This window comes from Piliocolobus tephrosceles, chromosome 3 (assembly GCF_002776525.5).
Source record: "Piliocolobus tephrosceles isolate RC106 chromosome 3, ASM277652v3, whole genome shotgun sequence".
NCBI lineage: Eukaryota > Metazoa > Chordata > Mammalia > Primates > Cercopithecidae > Piliocolobus > Piliocolobus tephrosceles.
The window spans coordinates 42,079,752-42,096,960 of NC_045436.1; the positions used below are offsets into that span (position 1 = coordinate 42,079,752).

The 17,209-nt window shown below is 43.3% G+C and overlaps 1 protein-coding gene across 1 annotated transcript in view; it reads right to left on the reverse strand.

The window, feature by feature from the left end:
* ARHGAP10 (Rho GTPase activating protein 10) overlaps positions 1–17,209 on the reverse strand; it is a 333,033-nt gene that overhangs the window by 229,851 nt on the left and 85,973 nt on the right. The window contains exons 2-3 of the mRNA XM_023227376.1: positions 14,267–14,362; positions 14,132–14,193 (exon numbers count right to left, since the gene is read on the reverse strand). Of these exons, the coding sequence (XP_023083144.1) occupies positions 14,132–14,193; positions 14,267–14,362 (158 nt within the window). The remainder of the gene's footprint in view (positions 1–14,131; positions 14,194–14,266; positions 14,363–17,209) is intronic.

Here is a 17,209-nt window from a genome sequence, read left to right on the forward strand (position 1 = left end):
CTAACTAGAACAAACAAAAAAAAGGCACATCATACTTGAAGCAATTTTAACTTCCCAACAAATCCCAGTATGATATTTTCTTTTCAAGCACAGCTCAAGCTAATCTAATTTTCCCAGTAGAGAAAATAATGTAAAAACGAAATTCAGTTTTATGATGGTAATAGCTCAAACTCATTAGCTAAGTACTAGCTAACTTAGTACTTAGATTTAATGAACCCATGCGCAAAGCTCTAACTGGGACATAGGTGCTCAGGTGCTATAAATTAATTCCACAGGGTTTAAACTTGAAAATCAGGAGCCAATTAATAGGAAATGCCTGTTGAATGCCTGATTCAGACCAAAGAAGACTCGCGTAATGAGCTACAAACTATATATCCCAAATTGACTAGTTCCATTATCACACTTCTGCTTTCATACAGATAATCCAAGAACAAAATGTCCCTAGTAAGAATTTCATCAACTTTCAATCCTGAACTGTGAAAAACTTGAAACCTAGTCTTATTAAATAAGAGGATTAAGGCTGAAATTATAACAACTTCTGGTCTCTGATTTAATTCCCTGAATATCTGCCTATGAGCTGGCTCTCTAAAAAAAAAAAAAAAAAAAAAAAAAAAAAAAAAAAAAAAAAAAAAAATTAGGTCAACGTATCACCAAAGTCTACGATTCTCTTAGTATCTATGTTCTATGAACAAATATGTTAGAGTCTGTTTGCCTCCCACAAAAGAAAAGCTAGCATCCATTCTGAAGGACATTAACTGAAAAAAGAAAGCAGAAATTTTATTCGGATTATTTAAATCAAACACAATCTACCTGTAAAGATTTGTTTTTAAGTACGCTTAGGAAAAAACAAGAATCATAAAACAAAAGCTACTGAGTATTTAAGGAATGAGTCTGCCTAATAAGGATGTGCAGATACTGAAACTCGATCTTCCTTCCCTCTGTGCGTAAGGGACAGTAAGAACCTCGCTTCAATATTTTAAACAAAATAAATACTTGGGAAGAATATTATGAGAGGAAATAAAAATCCCATAGAAATGAAAGTTTCATGAGGCAGAATTTTGATTTTTTTTAGTTTTACATAAGAGAAAATTTTAGTTTCTGAAGTGAATGGTATGACTCAGTGGCACAGCTAGAAATGGAATCTCGTGCGTACTAAGGCAATAAACTGTTGAACCAAAAAAATTAAATAGGCCAGGTGCAGTGGCTCATGCCTGTAGTCCCAGCACTTTGGGAGGCCGTGGCGGGCAGATCACCTGAGGTCAGGAGTTCAAGAGCAGCCTGGCCAAAATGATGAAACCCTGTCTCTACTAAAAATACAAAATTTAGCCGGGCATGATGGCACATGCCTGTAACCCCAGCTACTCAGGGAGACTGAGGCAGGAAAATCTCTGGAACCCAGGAGGCGGAGGTTGCAGTGAGCCAGGATCCTGCCACTGCACTCCAGCCTGGGCAACAGAGCAAGACTTAAGAAAAGGAAAAGGAAAAAGAAAAAGGAAAAGAAAAAAAAAAAATTCGAGAGAAGAAAAGAAACATTCAGAAAAGAATGGCTTTGATCAATGACAAAAGCTTTTCTTTCCAGCCCATCTGTGATGCCCAGGGTAAGAGAAAAAAGTGGCAGTCAACAGTAAAAAAAAGGAGGGGCGCGGGGTTGAGAGACTCTTGGGAACTCATTCTCTACCAGGTGGCCACTAGCTGAGCACTCTGGACAAGGGTTTCCTCATTGTATCCTCAGGTGTGAGAACACGGTAGCTCATAGTAGGCAATCAAAATATTTGTTTGTAAATGAAGTGGGATTCTCCTATAAATTTAGATAATTTAAAGAACAGCATTTCTACACAAAAGCAACATTTTCTGCTTATAGTGATAAAAGGAACCGATGAATGACAATGCTAAGTACCCTGAATCTTTTGTTCAAAACAGTTCATTTTTGTTAGTCCAGGTCCTCTACGAAGCAGACACCAAGACAGGATGAGACACACAAGAAATTTATTAGGGGAAACATCTGTGAGAGAAAATGGGTAAGGGGCCAGGGAAGACTGGAGGGGCCATCAGACAGTGATGCGGGTCTGACCCAGGGGAAGGAGACAGGGAAGGAAAGCATGGGTGTGGGTGGCGGTGTGTGTGGGGGGCGGGGCGGAGTATGTGTTAGGCTGCAATGCTGTTCTGGGGAAAGTCTGACAAGGCTGCCATTAGAAGGCTTGGGACATTCAAACAAGTTGAAACTTAATCCCCAATCTGGCATTATTGAGAGGTGGGGCCTTAAAAGATGAATGGATTCATCCACTGATGAATTAATAGGTTAATGAATTTTATTAATTTTTCTAAGATGGGGTCTCTCACTCTGTCACCCAGACTCAAGTGCAGTGGCACAATAATGGCTCTCTGCAGCCTCAACCTCCCAGGCTCAAGCCATCCTCCTACCTCAATCTCCCAAGTAGCTGGGCCTACAGGTACGCGCCACCACCACACCTGGCTTCCCCCCGCCCCCGCAGAAACAGGGTCTCATTATGTTGCCCAGACTGGTCTTGAATTCCTGGGCTCAAGCAATCCTCGTGCCTCACCTCCCAAAGTGCTGGGATTACAGGTGTAAGCCACCATTTCCAGCCTAATGATTATCACAGGAGTGGACTGGATTAACGGGTTATCACAGGAGTGGACTGGTGGCTTTATAGAAAGAAAAACAAAGAGAGACCTGCGTCCCCCAACCTTGGACTTCTCAGCTTCCATAACTGTAAGAAACAAATTCCTTTTATTTACCTAGTTTCAGGTATTCTGTTATAAGCAACAGAAAACAGACAGACAGGCAGAACGTGGGAGGCGTGGCTTTCACACTAACACCCACAGAGCAGCTGGGCCTGATGATAATCAATGTCACTCCTCCTTCCTCTATCTGACAGGTGCCCATGGCTGCCACAGCTTCGAGACCATATTTTCCCACTATACTGGCATTTTCTTGAATCTCTAACACAATTTCCACCACCAACTTAATATATATATCATTGAATCTAATCACCAACTGTAAAACACTCCATTATTTTATATCCTACCATAAAAAAATCCTGCTAATAATTGAAATAATAGCATAACACTTAGCACTTTTATATACACTGAAAAAGCTCTTTGAAAGGTATGTTTTCATCATGTGTCCCTCTTGTGCATAAAGAAGTAAGCAAACTACATTTGTTATTTCTAAAACTTCTTCAGAATCCAACTCCTCTGAATGACTTTTCATCTCAGTCATTAAAATCTCATTTTCCCCACATGTATTAGTCTGTTTACACACTACTGTGAAGTTACTACTTGAGACTGGGTAATTTATAAACAAAAGAGGTTTGATTGACTCACAGTTCCACAAGGCTGCAGAGGCCTCAGAAAACTTACAATCATGGCACAAGGTGAAAGGGAAGCAGGGCACATCTTACATGGTGGCAGGAGAGAAACCAAGTTCAGTGGAAAACGCCACTTTTAAACCATTAGCTCTCATGAGAACTCCCTCACAATAACAAGAACAGCATGGGGAAAACTGTCCCCATGACCCAGTCACCTCCTACCAGGTCCCTCCCTCAACACACAGGGATTACAATTCAAGGTGAGATTTGGGTGGGGACACAGAGCCAAACTGTATCACCACACATAATTTCCTCTGTGCAAATGAGAATACTGGAGATGCATTATTTCTTCAAGGGGTGCTCTTAAGGAGCTCCATTCTTGTATTCAGGATTTTCTTCCAAGATGATGGCAGGCACCCACACTTTGGATACTGATACCAGCACTTCCTTGACCTAAGCAGGTCTCAAAGGAAGGTTTTCCAAACAACCACCAGGAGTCATATTTCTGCCTTAAGTGGTCTGTGGACTGAAATACTGAGGAGCTACATTTGTCCAAAGAGTAAAAGAGAAGTAACCTCATGTCCCTTTCATGACTGCTGCCTGGTGGACAGCAACTATAAGATACATATCCATTTCACTAATGTTCAAAGGTGGAAGGAAAAATATTATGTCTTACAAAGAGAAAAGGCCAAAGCATAATGTCTTTAGGATACCAGAAGATTCTACTTTCATCTCTGTCACGAACTTATTTAGTGACGTAGATCAAGTAACTCCACCCTCAATGAGCTCCACGTTTTTGTTTTTTTTTTTTCAGACGGAGTCTTGTTCTGTTGCCCAGGCTGGAGTGCAGTGGTACGATCTCAGCAGCTCACTGCAACCTCCACCTCCTGGGTTCAAGAATTCTCCTGCCTCAGCCTCCTGAGTAGCTAGGATTACAGGTCCCGCGACCACAACCAGCTCATTTTTGTATTTTTAGTAGAGACAGGGTTTCACCATGTTGGTCAGGATGGTCTTGAACTCCTGACCTCAAGATCCACCCGCCTCAGCCTCCCCAAAGTGCTGGGATTACAGGTGTGAGCTACCATGCCCAGACTCCTCTTTTTTAAAAAATAAAATTAAGTGGTCAAATATAAGTTTCCCTAAGTTCTTTGTTTTCAGAGCCAAGGCTACACCATCTAGTATTTTCATGACATGGTCTAGAGACTGATCATAGGTACCTTGGCTCATCCGAAAATATTTTCCTAGTGAAACAGTAGACTCAGCTGCACACATTCCCAATAATGCAATCACTCCTCTGGATTAGACAATTAAATGAATGGGCTAGTTAGATTCTAGGGTCCCTTGCGTGTGTGTGAGTGAGTGGGTGTGTGTATGTTGGGGCAGTCAGGGGGAAGAAGAGTGCAGAGTTGGCTGATTCCTCTTCTGAGGCTGATTCCTCCGAAGCACAGATACACCCTAAGGATAAGAAATTCAGGAAATGTAAGTTTCAACAGGGAAGTAGCATCTGATGATGACAAGGCTGGAAGGCCACATATGATAATGAGTCACCAACAGAGAGGACACTGAGTCACAGGGCAAGGACTTGCAGGGAAAGGGGTCCAAGAAGGAGACAGGCCTCCTGCCTAAGACAATCTTCACTCATTTTAGAATTTTGATTTGAGTTATTCCTGACTGTAATCTCTACAGGATTCTGAGTCAGTAAATTAAACTCTCAAAAGGTACGTTCCTGAAGAACAGGTTTTACAAAGACATCGCTATCCGACTAAATAATAGGCTTATGGGAAAAAGAGAATTGTAAGAAAAAGCAAGGCTGTCCAATTGTAAAGGTCAGTTCCAAGGAGGAAAAAGTCTTCATAAAATTAGGTCACTGACAACTTTTAAACCAAACTGAGAAATGTTTTTACAAATAAGTTCGAGATGAATTTCCCCCATTCTGAATGTGCCTGCCAACAGAAATCCACAGAAACTGTAAAATAACTGATTAAAACAAGCTTCACATGCCATATAAACCATTATAAGTATAATAAGATGAAACTAAAGGCATAATCTTTTCAATGGCATCTAATGCCTTAGGTACTTATCATACTATAGGAACTCGCAAGCAATATTAAATACAAAGTAAGTAACACTAAAAATCCTACCAAACCTATTCCATTAACACAAACCAGCTATAGTCTCAAATCCTTTGGAAATGAGAAGTGAAAGCTTATGCTTTCGATCACTATTTTAACCTCCTGACAGGGACACAGTCATCACAAAACAATGTAGAGCGTTTCCAACTTCCAGACAGTCTAGCCCTAAGGAAAGGATTGCCAGCCAAGATTTCACTAGCACCCCAAGCCAGCAGCTGATTTCAGCCTGCTTAAGAATCACCTGGAGAGTTTCATGAAAGACCAGCTGACAGAACTCATCCCAGGGTTTCTGACTCAGTAGTTCTGGGGTGGGCCTGAGAATGTGCATTTCTAGCACGTTCCTAAAGTGATGCTGGACCAGGGACCATACTTTGACAAGAGCTCTAGGGCATACTAAAGAAAGAATAGCATATTTTCTCCTAAAACGTGGAATGCATTTAACTCATTTTAATCAATATATATTCTTTTAGTAATACTCTGAAACACTTTTAAATAAATATTTAGGTAAGTGCAAAAGTTAATTGTGGTTTCAACCGTGTGCGGTGGCTCAGGTCTATAATCCCGACACTTTGGGAGACCAAGTCGGGTAGATCACGTGAGGTCAGGAGTTCAAGACCAGCCTGACCAACATGGTGAAATCCCATCTCTACAAAAAATACAAAAATTAGCCGGGTGTGGTGACAAGTGGCTGTAGTCCCAGCTGCTCAAGAAGCTGAAGCAGGATAATCGCTTAAACATGGGAGGCAGAGGTTGCAGTGAGTCAAGATCCCATCACTGCACTTCAGCCTGGGAGACAGAGCCAGACTCCCCCCCAAAAAAAAAGGAATTGTGGTTTTGACCATTTTTTTAAAAATAGCAAAAACCGCAATTACTTTTGTACCAACCCAATTAACAGTTCGGAACAGAAATCCATGTCAGAAGTCCAAGAAGTTATGGAAGAGATTTGAGAGCATGAAAGGATGATGAGAAGCGGGTCTACTGAAGCAGAGGCCAGGGCTGACAGAGCAGGCATCACGTCTTGCCTGCGACCAACCATCTGAACTACTAACAAAAGCCTTTGGTAGGCAGCAGCTTAGTACCTTCCCTATGGGGGCAGAAGCTTAGGGCAGTCACCCAGGAAGTGTTCCCTGGCCTGGTATTTTCACAAGGGTCAAGTCTGTGGTAGAGGAAAACAACAGAAAAAGAAAAGGGTCTCCAAAGCCTGAAAACTCTGCATAGGCAAAGGGCCTTCCTGCCCAAACGGGGAAAGGGGTGCGGCCGTGGACAAGATACTTCCGCACATCTGCTTAGCAGCCCAGTCTGCCCTCAGCACCCCCGGGATGAGAGAGAGGCGGGACAGCTCCACCTCAGGCACCTTTTGTGCATCATCGGGCAAGCACCGCCTTCTCTCTCCTGGCACTCCCGCTTCCCCGCAAGCTTTCGTGAACCTCTGGGCCTCAACCAATTGCCCTTATTTGCCAGAATCCTGAGAAACTGAGCAACCATTTTAGGCAAGGGATGAAACTCAATGATCTGATAAAAGAATACATGTAAAGAAGTAAACGCAATATGAAGGGCTTTTAAAAGAACAACATAAACTACAACACTATTTTAAAAGTCCTTAGATTCCTGGACAGCTGCCCACCTCAGATAAGTACAACATGTCCTGCCATGCCAGAGAGAACATCTCTGGAATTCTGGCAGCAACACACCACAACAGCCCTTTCCTCTGAGAACACGCACAGAAGTGAGTACAGCAGTTGCAGCCACTCACTGTATCAGATCCGGCTCCCCAGGTTGAGTTCTTCACCTCCACAGTCAAGGGTGGCAACATTGTCAGCAAAAACTACCCACTCAAAAACATTGTCCTGGCCGGGTGCGGTGGCTCACATCTGTAATCCCAGCACTTTCGGAAATAGAGGCCAGTGGATCACCTGAGGTCGGGAGTTTAAGACCAGCCTTCCCAACATGGCGAAACCTCATGTCTACTAAAAATACAACAAATTGGCTGGCCGCGGTGGCTCACGCCTGTAATCCCAGCATTATGGGGGGGTCCAAGGCAGAAAGATCACAAGGTCAGGAGATCGAGACCAACCTGGCTAACATGGTGAAACCCTGTCTCTACTAAAAATACAAAAAATTGGCCGGACATAGTGGCACGTGCATGTAGTCCCAGCTACTCAGGAGGCTGAGAAGGAATCTCTTGAACCTGGGAGGCGGAGGTTGCAGTGAGCTGAGATCCAGCCTGGGTGACAGAGCAAGACTCTATCTCAAAAAAACAAAAAAAAACTCAAAAAAAAAAAAATACAAAATACAAAAAATTAGCTAGGCATGGCGGCAGGCACCTGTAATCCCAGCTACTCGGGAGGCTGAAGCAGAATGACTTGAACCTGGGAGCCAGAGGTTGCAGTGAGCTGAGATCACGCCACTGTACTCTAGCCTCGGCAATAAGAACGAAACTCCATCTCAAAAAAAAAAACACTGTCCTGAAAAAGCCAATTTGACTTTTTAAAGGGTGAGGCATGTGTATTCATAGAAATTAGACTTTGAGTGTGGAGGGAAACACTGACTTTTCTTTCTTAGACTGGCAATTGCTCTAATTCTCTCTCCAACAATTAATTTTAGTAGGAACAAAGCTGGATATTGTCGGGGGAAAAGGAAAAAACATAGCCTTCCCTGTTTTTGAAATTTCAACAATTTCCCCTCAAGGAGGAAACTAGACATAGCTAAGATTCATCCTTCAACTCAGCCCAGGTATCACCTCTCTAAGATGCCTTCCCTGAATTCCTCAATTACTTGATTACCACGAAGCATGCTGGAAATTACATGCCTTCTTTCAGCTATCTCCTCTAATGGATGACTCACTACTGAAGGGCAGGCCTTACGTCTTCATCTTTATAGCATGTGGCACAGTGCTTGGCGTGTGGCAGGCACACACTATTTGTTGAACCGTATACCTAATACAGCCTATTTAGGTATAGAGATGAGGCGTATGAACATATATAACTGGTGGCTCAAAACCAACAGGGATTGCTGAGCATCCATATAGATGACTTTATCCCTTAAAACCTGAAGTCCCATCTTACCCTTAAGATTCAGAAAGTTTTTAAAAATATTTGGCATTACTGTTTGCCTTCTAAAATACAGATATACAGATACAGTTTTAACATTTTAATGACTCAGTCTTAATTATGAATCTCCAATTATTAATATTATGCTGCACCATTATTCAATTCAGGATTTCAGAAAATACTAAACTAACTGCTTTTAAAGATTAAGGGGACTGGATGCGGTGGCTCACGCCTATAATCCCAGCACTTTGGGAGGCTGAGGCAGGCAGATCACAAGGTCAAGAAATCGAGACCATCCTGGCCAACATGGTAAAACCCCATCTCTACTAAAAATACAAAAATGAGCTGGGCTTGGTGGTGCACATCTGTATTCCCAGCTACTCAGGAGGCTGAGACAGGAAAATCACTTGAACCAGGGAGGCGGAGGTTGCAGTGAGCCGAGATTGCGCCACTGCACTCAGGCCTGGTGACACAGCAAGACTCCATCTCAAGAAAAAAAAAAAAAAAAAAATTAAGTGACCACTATTAAATCCTTGGAACCACTTTCAGACTATTTCTACCTCCATTTTACAGTCATTTTGCATTCCTTTCTTAATCTATGGCTTTGAACTGCTGATGGTTTGTAAAACTTTTAAGTTAAAAAAATTTTTTAAGTAAAACAAGAGTCTTTGAAAGTTCTCAGGATGTACTGGCAACCATTTTAGCTGCTTAAAGACATTCCTTTTCTCCTTGTACCAGTGTCGGAGATATGGGCTTGCTAAACTATACAAAGACCCTCTGCTGTGTCTCCACCCCGTGAACCCTTTCCTAACAACCACAAGCTTAGGGGCTGCCCACTCCATGTGAGTCACACTATCTTTGCTGGCGTACTTTGTATATTGTTTCCTTTTCCCATTCCTTGTCTTAGGAAGCACTTAGTATAGGCTATTTTAATTAGCTCTTTATCACTTATTCTCTAGTATCACACTGGAAATTTCTTGAGGCAAGTATCTATTCTGACCCAAAAGTTTCAGGCAAATGTTTAGTAATGCCTCAGTTATGTTTTAGTAAGTATTCAAAGGTATTTAAATAAACAAAGGTAGCCACAGTGATTCCACTTTAAAAAAAAAAAAAAGTGATCAGTGACTATCAAGATGAGAAGTACCTAAATAATGTCAATATGGGTTAAGTGTCCAACTTTTCAACTTTTACTAATTTCATTATTCCAACTCACTGATAACTTAGGAAACTACTATTTTAAAGGTTTCTGAGGCAACTCTTGTAAAGGGGGGAAAAAAGCAGATGGGGAGAAAAGCCTATAAAGTGACTTGGAAATGTATCAATCAAATGTAATATGTTCGGATTCAGATTCAAACAGACCAACTGTTATTGGGGGTGGTGGTGGGGAAGAGAAAGAGACAGAATTTGAATGAGTATCAGGAAAACTTAAATATGACCTAGTTTTTCATAAGATTAAGAAATTACTGATTGTGATAAAGACACAGTGTTTTTTTAAGTGTCTGTTTTTCTGAGATATATACTGAAGTATTTGTGAATAAAACTGGGCTTTCTGTCAAAATAATGAGGACAGCAGGGGGCCAGGGGGAGTAAGGATCACAGGAGAAATGAGACTGGTCTGAGGCTGGGTGCTGAGTCCATGTAGTTTCATTGTATATTTCTCTCGACTTTGGTACATATTTGAAATTTTCCAAGCTAAAAAGGAAGAAAACACTAGGAGGTGTCCTGTTAATTCTGTGGTTGGCCGTGGCTACCACCCGCCCCAGCTTTGGACAGCGTCCTGCTTTCCAGCAGGTGTTTCTGTTCCCACAATGGGTTGTGTGTGACACACCACAGCACTCCTCTCTAAGGTTCATGGCCTTATACAGACACCACCCTATTCTCATTCCTACCCTGCATGGGAACCCAACCTCGTCTAACACAGAGACCCTATCAACCTCCATCACAGCTGGAGATTAAACCAGTCAGTTGGCTAACAACAGCTCGGCAAACCATGCTGTCTACTCCACACAGCCTGGAGCCAATACCATGTTCCCGTTTTTGGACCTCATCACTCCATTTCAAGGAACCTAAAACAGAAACAGAATACTGAGCCTGACAATGGTCACACACTATTTCTATAGAGCTAAAATCCAGCACCACTCTGCTCAGAACTCTTCCTCCAGACACCAGGATGATGCCCTTTGTGCAGTACCCTACTGAAAAGGCAGTCAGCACCTCACCACTCCAGATACGCTGTGGACCCGCCCCACCTGGCTCCTTGCCCTGTACTGTTTTGTAGCATTTTTCACTGCCTGCCAATGGATTACAGGTTTATTTCTACTTCGCTACCGCTGCCTAGAATCTAACCTCCATGAAGGCAGGGACTTTTGCTTTCTTTGCCTTCACCTATGTCCTGAGTTTCTCAACAGCAGTTGGAACATAAACAGAGATCAATAGGTATGTGCTAAATGTTCAGGATGCCAGGAAAGTACAACTATCAAAGAGGGTTAAGAACGGAAAATTGACACTCTTAACGTAAACTAAAAACACGTACCTCACCAGCCCACACATCTACTCCATGTACTAGAAAGGTGACATCATGACGCTATTTTTATTCACCATTTTATTTAGTCTTTCCTAAATAGCTGAAAAATTGATGACTACAGGATCACATGAATAATGATTGAATCTGTCAGTGTGTGCCAGAAAAACCTCATGGGACCACGGTGTCTTCACACACCCTCTACAGTATCTACACTATATACAAACAAATTACCTCAAAATTTAGGAATGAGTGCAAATTATATTAGGGCTTTTGAGGACATATGCCTTTGTCACTTTTTTTTCTTGAGATGGAGTCTTGCTCTGTTGCCCAGGATGGAGTGCAGTGGCGCGATCTCAGCTCACTGCAACCTCCGCCTCCCAGGTTCAAGTGATTCTCCTGCCTCAGTCTCCCGAGTAGCTGGGATTACAGGTGCCCACCACCATGCCCAGTTAATTTTTGTAATTTTAGTAGAGACAGGGTTTCACCAGGTTGGCCAGGCTGGTCTCAACCTTCTGACCTCAGGTGATCCACCCACCCCAGCCTCCCAAAGTGCTGGGATTACAGGCATCAGCCACCACGCCTGGCCCTCTGTCACTTTTTAAATCCAAATCAGTGTCCTCCTGCAGCCCTACCCAACATCAACACCCACCAGCCACCACCCAGGAAATTAGAGTGACACCTATGAAGCCAGTTGCAGTGACAGGGAGGGCAGTTCAGTGCCAGCTTCTTAACACAAACCAGCTCTACCTCCTAGATCCATGTGATCTAGGGCAAGGTAAAGTGCCTCAATTTCCTCATCCGTTAAATGGGGAACAATAGCAGAATCTATCTCATAGGGTTGATGTGAGAATTCAGTGACTTTGTATTAGGTAAATAGCTTAGAACAGCTCCTGGCTGATATGGTTTGGCTCTGTGTCCTCACCCAAATCTTACCTGAAAGTGTAAACTCCATAATCCCCACATGTCAAAGGCAGGACCAGGTGGAGGTAACTTGTGGTTTCCCCCATGCTGTTATCATGATAGTGAGTTCCTGTGAGATCTGATGGTTCTATAAGCATCTGGCATTTCCCCTGCCTGCACTCACCCCATCCTGCCACCTTGTGAAGAAGGTACCTGCTTCTCCTTTGCCTTCCGCCATGATTCTAAGTTTCCCGAGGCCTCCCCAGCAATGCAGCACTGTGAGTCAATTAAAACTCTTTCCTTTATAAATTACCCAGTCTCCGGTATTTCTTTAAAGCAGTATAAGAACAGACTAATACACTGGCACACAGTCAAGGTAAACCAACTTAGCTAATATGTCCAGTATTATTTCTACCACATCTAAACCCACTCATACACTCACACTGTAACATAATTCTAGACAGTACTTATTTTCAAGAATATAGAAAAAAGAATCTGGTTTTCTTTGTTGTTTTTTGGTTTTTTTTTTTTCGAGACAGAGTCCCACTCTGTTGCTAAGGTTGGAGTGCAGTGGTGCACTCTCGGCTCACTGCAACCTCCACCTCCCAGGTTCAAGTGATTCTCCTGCCTCAGCCTCCCAAGCAGCTGGGATTACAGGTGCATGCCACCACACCCAGCTAAATTTTTTTTGTATTTTTAGTAGAGACGGGGTTTCACCAAGTTGGCCAGACTGGTCTCGAACTCCTAACCTCAGGTGACCTGCCCACCTTGGCTTGCTGGGATTACAAGCATGGGCCACCTAACCCAGCCTGAATCTGTACTTTTTTTTAAGCTTGAAATAAATGGTGAGAATAGATAGTGTGTCATAACCTAGTAGCAATTCTGCTGTAAATCTGGTTTAATTAAAGAATATCATTAGGAAGGTAATGTAAGCTTTTCAGAAAAGCAAGCAATTATTCAATAACTCCCAAATTTACAGCTGAGTGCGTGTTAAATGAGATCATACACTTAAGGCACTTAGTACAGCACTGCATATGAAGCGCACTCCATGGGGGACAGTTTTGGTTTTGTTTTGTTTTGTTTTGAGACAGGGTCTTGCTCTGTCACCCAGGCTGGAGGGCAGTGGCACAATCTCAGCTCACTGCAACCTCAGCCTCCTGGGCTCAAGCGATCCTTCCAACTCAGCCTCCTGAGTAGCTGGGACCACAGGCACATATCACCACATCTAGTTAGTTTTTTTTTTTTTTTTTTTTTTTTTTTTTTGAGATGGGGTTTCGTTCTTGTTGCCCAGGCTAGAGTGCAATGGTGCGATCTCAGCTAACCGCAACATCTACCTACTGGGTTCAAGCGATTCTCCTGCATCAGCCTCCTGAGTAGCTGGGATTACAGGCATGTGCCACAACACCCGACTAATTTTGTTTTTTTTTTAGTGGATACGGGGTTTCTCCATGTTGGTCAGGCTGGTCTCAAACTCCCAACCTCAGGTGATCTGCCCACATCAGCCTCCCAAAGTGCTGGGATTACAGGCATGAGCCACTGCACCCAGCCTAGTTTTTGTATTTTTGTAGAGATGGGGTTTTACCATGTCGGCCAGGCTGGTGTCAAACTCCTGAGCTTGTGCAATCCACCCACCCAGTCTCTCAAAGGGCTGGAATTACAAGCATGACCCACCACACCTGGCCAAGGGTAGTTCTTCTTATTCTTGTTATGATCATGAGTCTTGATGCAAAGTGGGATCTCAAAGACCTCTAAGGCCCAGGTTCTCTCCTTTTCCACGCAGCCTAGAAATCTACAGGGGTATGAGTCAGGAGCTAACATTGCCCAGCTGTCCTCTGCTTCTACGTAAGCTTTTCTGCTTTTATTCCCCTAATATATCAAGCTTCTGCATGAGAGTCTACATAAATGAAAGTGCTGTGCTGCAACAAAAAGCTAGAAAGCAGTGATGTAGTCCCACTGTCCACTTTACAGATGAAAAAGCAAGCCCTTGGTGGAGGTCCTGCAGCTTCTCCAAGTTCTGACTGTGGTCAGCCCCCTCATGGAACTAGAAATCAGGGCTCCTGAAACCTCATCTTTCCATTACAATGCACTACTGTACTCAGAGATAAATGCATCACAACTTCTACCAGAACCAGCTTCCAAATCCAGATTTTTCCCCCTTGAAATCTGACTTATTAATTTACACCCCTCTCAACTCACCATAATTTCTCTCTGTTCCTCCAGATTCTTCAAAAAATTTGAAAATTCACGTAAGGAAGCATCTGTAACAAGAAAGGAGTGATTATTTGGTGGCCATAGCAAAGGAAAACAAACCAAAATCTCATGTTTATTTACCTATGCATCGTTCATCATCTGTCACAGCATCACCGATAAACTCAAACTTAAAATCTCTGAGTGAATGAGCAAACTTCCGCTGGGCCACTGACAAACCTAGGAAGAAAAGTATAACGATGACTTGGGTTATTGTTTTAAGTCAAGCCATAAAAGAAATGTATTCCTCCTAAAATTGGTAAAGCTGTAGAGCTGTCCTCCACTCAATCTATGAGAAGGCATGACCCAACTCCCTTGCCAAATGGCCCGCCATCTTCAACCTGGCACGCTCCGGGTAGCCTCTGCCTTCTAGTCTATACCCTGCCACAGAACAGACGCTGGAGAAATGTTGATTCCCTCCCGCACCTTCTTATTCCTCAAATATGACTCTTTCACACTGTTCCCTAAAGTATTCTCCCTTTCTCTGCTCACTCCAGTCAGGACATGCCCAATTCTAAAGTTCAGGCTGTGATTAGGAACACACACACCTGATAGTGGCTTGATGCGATCTGGATGCCTGCCATGGTTTCACATATAAGGATCTCAAAAGCCCAAGGTCAGCCAACCAGCTGCTCTTAACCGATTGCCAAATAAACCACTCCAGTCAGAGAAACCCAGAAGATTCAAAAAGAATGTTCATAGAAAACAGCATCAGGGAGGTAACTGAAGGCCAAAAAGAAATGGTAGGAACAATTAATTCTGCAAAAGACCTATAGAGGTCCTCATCTTAATTGGAGATTAACAGAAGAGTGGAAAACTACTTCTAAAATACACTAACATTTATTTTACAGGCCTTGCACCATGCTAGGTGATATGCACGTTTCATTTCATTCCAAAATTCTCAAGAGATATATAAAGATTATTATACCATTTTACAAAGAGGCCAAACCTCAAAGATGTTGAGTAATCTGTGTAAGGTTGGCACAGTTACAAATAATAGCAGCAAAGGCTTAACTATTCTTCAGAACCACTGGTCCAAAGGCCACAGCCTGACAAGTATACAATCCTGCCTCTGGTTTAAAGCACTTTCTAAGAAGGTGTTCACTGATTTCTGCACTTCACACAGCTCCTGTCTTCCTGTATGTCTCCTTCACATATTACTGTCACAATGAAGATGAGTCATATTATGGTAATAAAATTGTTTAACAGACTATTTTTAGAGCAGTTTTAGGCTCACAGTAAAACTGAGCTGAAGATACAAAGATTTCTCAAATAGCCCCTGCTCTGCCATGTGCACAGCCTCTAACCCTTTTAACATTCCCCACTGTCAGTTTTTGAAACTTCATTTTTCCTCATGTTTATCATGCTGTTCTCAATTTTTTAAAATAATATGTAAACACTGAAAGACCTAAATATGAAAAGGCAAAACTGTAAAATGTTGGATCATACAGGATTGTAATTTCTTACACCTAAAGTACAGAAGAAAAGCACCAAGCATAAGGCGAAATGGAATGGATTGCAAGCATGGACCAATCCTCCAGCCCTCCTTGTAGGCACATCTCAGTGCACTGGCATTGCAGTTCTTCCCATGGAAACTCATCTATTTCCCACCCCTTGAACCTGGGCTAGTCTTGTAGCCAATAGAATATAGAGAAAGTGACACTGTGCCAATTCAGAGCCTCCACCTCAAGGAATGTTACACACCTCTGCTCCACTCTCACGGAACCCTCAGTCCTCCATGAGAACAAGCCCAGGCTCGCCGGCTCACTGATGAATGACTCCTGGCTCAGTGGCCCCCTAGTTGCCGCAGCAGCCAGCCAGCCTGCAGAGGCAGAGCTTCCCCATAGATGCCTGAGGCCGTTCAGAGGGACATGTAACTGTCCAGTGAGTAAAGCACACACTGAAATAAATGGCTGCTGTTTTAGTCATTAGGTTTGGGGGTGATTGAAAAGATAACTGATGGCCGGGCGCGGTGGCTCAAGCCTGTAATCCCAGCACTTTGGGAGGCCAAGACGGGCGGATCACGAGGTCAGGAGATCGAGACCATCCTGGCTAACAAGGTGAAACCCCATCTCTACTAAAAAATACAAAAAAATTAGCCGGGCATGGTGGCGGGTGCCTGTAGTCCCAGCTGCTCGGGAGGCTGAGGCAGGAGAATGGCGTGAACCTGGGAGGCGGAGCTTGCAGTGAGCCGAGATCCAGCCACTGCACCCCAGCCTGGGCGACAGAGCACGACTCCGTCTCCAAAAAAAAGATAACTGATAAAGAAAAATAAAATATGGTTGTGTTAAAATGTAAAATATGGCCAGTGTGGTAGTTCACACCTGTAATCCCAGCACTTTGGAAGGCCAAGGTGGGCAGATCAGTAGGGGCCAGGAGTTTGAGACTAGCCTGGCCAACATGGTGAAACTGAAACCCTATCTCTACTAAAATTACAAAAATTAGCTGGGCATGGTCGTGAACACCAGCTACCTGGGAGGCTGAGGCATGAGAATCACTTGAACCCAGGAGGAGAAGACTGCAGTGAGCCAAGATGGTGCCACTGCACTCCAGCCTCAGCAACAGAGGAGACCCTGTCTATCTCCAAAAAAAGAAAAAAACAACTGGCCGAGGTAGCCCACGCCTGTAACCCCAGCACTTTGGGAGGCTGAGGCAGGCAGATCACCTGGGGTTAGGAGGTGGAGACCAGCCTGGCCAACAAGGTGAAACCCCATCTCTACTACAAATACAAAACTTAGCCAGGCGTGGTGGTGGATGCCTGTAGTCCCAGCTACTCGGGAGGCTGAGGCAGGAGAATGGCGTAAACCCAGGAGGCGGAGCTTGCAGTGAGCTGAGATCACACCACTGCACTCCAGCCTGGATGACAGAGTGAGACTGTCTCAAAATAATAAAAGTAAATAAAATAACTTAGTTCCTAATATAAACCAGGTCAACATACAATTGTTCTCTAAGATCTAGACACACTGGCTGCTCTTGGCTCACACATGCCAAAGTCACTCCAGTCTGAAAACCCTTAACTTTCTGTTC